This window comes from Ptychodera flava, chromosome 22 (assembly GCF_041260155.1).
Source record: "Ptychodera flava strain L36383 chromosome 22, AS_Pfla_20210202, whole genome shotgun sequence".
NCBI classification, from domain to species: Eukaryota; Metazoa; Hemichordata; class Enteropneusta; family Ptychoderidae; genus Ptychodera; species Ptychodera flava.
This window is the reverse complement of record NC_091949.1, coordinates 23,678,646-23,682,931: the sequence shown is the minus strand read 5'-3', so window position 1 is coordinate 23,682,931 and position 4,286 is coordinate 23,678,646. Positions and strand designations below refer to the sequence as shown.

The 4,286-nt window shown below is 38.6% G+C and overlaps 1 protein-coding gene across 1 annotated transcript; it reads right to left on the bottom strand.

Annotated features, from left to right (window-relative positions):
* Positions 1-754: 754 nt before the first annotated feature.
* LOC139122300 (probable basic-leucine zipper transcription factor S) lies at positions 755-1,210 on the bottom strand. The gene has a single exon (XM_070687698.1). It carries the CDS (start codon positions 1,208-1,210, stop codon positions 755-757), a length of 456 nt encoding a protein of 151 aa, XP_070543799.1.
* Positions 1,211-4,286: the final 3,076 nt, after the last annotated feature.

The window sequence follows — 4,286 nt, the reverse complement described above, 5'->3', positions numbered from 1 at the left end:
TAATCATAAAATTTCAGCAAGAAACAACAAAAACTCCCGACTAAGAAATACTTCACACACTGAATATTAAAATTAAAGGAATACTTCTAAGGAAAAAAACAAATTTCGTGTTTTCGACATAAAATACCTCGATAAATGTTGAAAGCTACGTAACCTAAGTTAGGCAAAAAACCTGTAAAATCAAGCAATGTGTCAATAATAAGGGGAATTACGTTTTCTTTGTAGGCAATTATATGGAAAGCCATGACTGACTTAAGTGTTCTAATGTCATGTTGTCCTAGGCATTAGCCATATTGTCCTAGGCATTAAGTATATTATCCTAGGCATTTAATATGTTGTCCTTGGCATTCAGTATGTTGTGCTGGGCTTTCGATATGTTACGCTGGGCATTCAATATGATATCCTTGACATTCAATATATTGTGCTGGTCATTCAATATGTTGTGTTTGGCATTCAATGTGTTGTGCTGGGCATTCAATATGTTGTCCTGGGTATCCTGGGCATTCAATATGTTGTCCTTGGTATTCAATATGATATCCTGGACATTCAATATATTGTGCTGGTCATTCAATATGTTGTGTTTGGCATTCAATGTGTTGTGCTGGGCATTCAATATGTTGTCCTGGGTATCCTGGGCATTCAATATGTTGTCCTTGGCATTCAATATGATATCCTTGACATTCAATATATTGTGCTGGTCATTCAATATGTTGTCCTGGGTATCCTGGGCATTCAATATGTTGTCCTTGGCATTCTATATGATATCCTTGACATTCAATATATTGTGCTGGGCATTCAATATGTTGTGCTGGGCATTCAATGTGTTGTGCTGGGCATTTAATATGTTGTGCCGGGCATTCAGTATACTGTGCTGGGCATTCATTATATTGTGTTGGGCATTCAATATGTTGTGCTGGGCATTCAGAATGTTATGCTGGACATTCAGTGTGTTGTGCTGGGCATTCAATATATTGTGCTGGGCATTAATTATATTGTGCTGGGCATTCAATATGTTGTCCTGGGTATCCTGGGCATTCAATATGATGTCCTTGACATTCAATTTATTGTGCTGGGCATTCAATATGTTGTCTTGGGTATCCTGGGCATTCAATATGATGTCCTTGACATTCAATATATTGTGCTGGTCATTCAATATGTTGTGCTTGGCATTTAATATGTTGTGCTGGACATTCAATATTGTCACGGGCATTCGATATGTCGTCTTGGGCATTCAATATGTTTTGTTGGGCATTCAATATATTGTGCTTGGCATTCAATATGTTGTGCCGGGCATTTAATATATCGTGCTTTGCATTCAAAATGTGTCCTTTGTATTCAATGTGTTGTCCTTGGCGTTCAATATGTTGTGCTGGGCATTCAATATAATTGTCCCGGGCATTCAACATTTTGTCTTGGGCATTCAATATATTCGGCTTGGCATTCAATATGTTGTCGAGGGCATTCAATATGTTGTGCTGGGCATACAATATGTTGCCCACGGCATTCAATATGTTGTGCTGGGCATGCAAAATATTGTCGTGGGCATTCGATGTATATTGTCCTGGAAATTAACCTTTTGTCCTGGGCATTCAATATATTCGGCTTGGCATTCAATATGTTGTCCTGGGCATTCAATTTGTTGTCGAGGACATTCAATATGTTGTGCTTGGCATTCAATTTGTTTTGCTGGGCATTTAATATGTTGTGCTGGGCATGCGATATATTGTCGTGGGCATTCGATATATATTTTCCTGGGCATTCAATATATTGTCCTAGGCATTGTACATGTTATCCTCGGCATTTGATATGTTGTCCAAGGCATAATATTTTTCGCCCTGTCAAAGGACCATGACTTTTCTGATTCAGTGTTTGGTCCGCGTGATTCGCGACTTTGACGGAATTCTCAAATGGAAATTGACTTAAACAGGGACGCACTGATTTAAAGACAGGGGAGCCTATAAATACCCTATCTCCCTGGGCTTTCATAATCCAACATGAGTGGCACTCGGTAGCAGCGTCAACGAATGCCCCGAGAATCTGGATCTTTCAAGAACTATGGGTAGATTAAAGCACTGTTCCAACATATTACGTATGAATACTTGTGGCATCACCTTGTTGGCGAGATTCTCTCATATTTTCCATTTTAAGTTATTTTTTGTGATGCCTAAAGTGCTTCGATGCTGTGTTCGAAGCGTCAAAAGAACAAAACAGCTGCCAATCACGAGGGGACGCGCAAAGGTACAAACGTTAAAATATTTGTTGTGTAAACGATTCTTACTACTGAGCAAAATACTTGACCAACGGTTACTGAACACCAGTCTCAGATGAGTTCAGATAAGAACGGACTGCTTCATGGTTTCAGGCAGATTGCCCCTCCCTGTTTGTTTGTGGATCTGGGTACCTGTAGGCGTATGGATGGGTAATGTGTATGTTGACCTGAGAACAATATTTTACGATAGATCTCTTTTGGAATATGACATTAAACTGGTCCAATAATCATTTCTATTCAAGGTAATACATTACCAGGTCCATGGGACATTTGTGATTTACAAATTTAAGTAGGACCATCCTGAACCACTGATAGTTAGTGGTGGTACCAGGTGTCCGGAATGGGTAAGCGTACCCTGCTAGCATGCTACACCCGTCAGGATTGTCCCAAAATTGTCTAAATATTGTATGAAGTGATACAGTATATGAATCACTGTTATAAGTCAAAGCCGGGAATGCTGTCGTTAATCATTTGAGTGACCGAGGTGTCATATTTGGCCACAATGTCGTCATATCGACCGTATAACTTTTTGAAAGTCCCAACGAGTCTTTTTGTTGTGTATCCTAGCCCTGCGTACGATGCTGTGTGTTCCCGGCGTTATACGGCCTCTCACCACAGCTCTGCTGATTGCCATGGACAAAACCGGCGACATGCGGACCCATTTTGGACCGAGCACGAAAAACTACTTTTCAGCCGAAATCAACTCTATTCCGATCTATGTCTATATAATACCCAAATCACTAAATCGCTTACAGACAGCAAAAATGCTCTCGTGACGTCCAAAACCGTTATTTGTTGGCGATGCACTGTCAAAGGCCCATGCAGTGGCCGGCCATTGGATTCGTTCATGCGACGATTATACAGGTGCCCATGAGCTGCATTATTTCCGTTCGGGTCGGGGCGATTAAACTAAATCGTGATTCATTAATCTCTGTCGGAGTTGTCCAAAAATGACACTTGCCGTAGATTATAGCATCAAATGTTGACCGTTCAGACTGAAAGGTCTGAAGATCGCTGTGATATCATGTCTATAAGTTTTTAGCTCACGTGTGTAAACACGTGGGCTAATGTCATACCGATGTTCTGTCTGTCCGTGTGTGTGTGTCTGTCTGTCTGTTTACACGATACCTCAAAAACGCCTGAACGGATTCAAGTCAGATTTGGTAGACAGGTACCATGTGCTACTTGCAAGAACTGATTAGATTGTGGTTAGTGTGGCTTGCATATTAATGAAGTTATGCAATATCGTTTTTTTCCATACAATGGTTTCCCTATGGAGACGGTAATGACAGTGTAGACATATATCAAGAAATACTGCACAAAATTTCATGAAACTTTTCACAGATGACTATCTCAGAACATTATGATGATACTGTGAGTGTCATGTCAATTATCTTCTCATTTGCATATTTAATGAACTTTTGTTATTAGTGACATAACTCTGAAATTCCTTCACCAAACTTGATGATACTTGCAACAAATATTGATCTGATATATATCTAATTATACTTAGAAGCATTGGGCAGTGTCAAGTTAATAAATAGCTCATTTGCATATTTTATGAAGTTTTGTAATTAGTCATATAACTCCGATATAACTTCACCAAATGTGATGAAATCTGCTGCAGATACTGATCCGACAGACATCTAACTGTAGTGTAAAGCATTTAGTAGTGTGAAATTAATTAAGGGTTCATTTGCATATTTAATGAACTTTGTAATTAGGTATATAACTCTAAAATTACGGCACCCAAGTCAATGAAATTGAATACAGATATTGTTTTGATAAATATCTAATTGTACTGAGAAGCATTTGGCAGTGTTAAGTTAACAAATAGTAATTTGCATATTTTATGAAGTTTTTTATTTAGTGATATACCTGCAAAATTACTGCACCAAATGTGATGAAATCTGATCCGACAGATATTTAATGGTGGTAAAGAGCATTTAGTTGTGTGAAGTTAATTAAGGGTTCATTTGCATATTAAATGAACTTTGTAATTAGTGATATTACTCCA

Coding starts and splice junctions, on each gene's coding strand:
- LOC139122300 (XM_070687698.1), bottom strand. CDS start 1,210: ATGCCCGTGACAATATTGAATGTCCAGCACAACATATTAAATGCCAAG.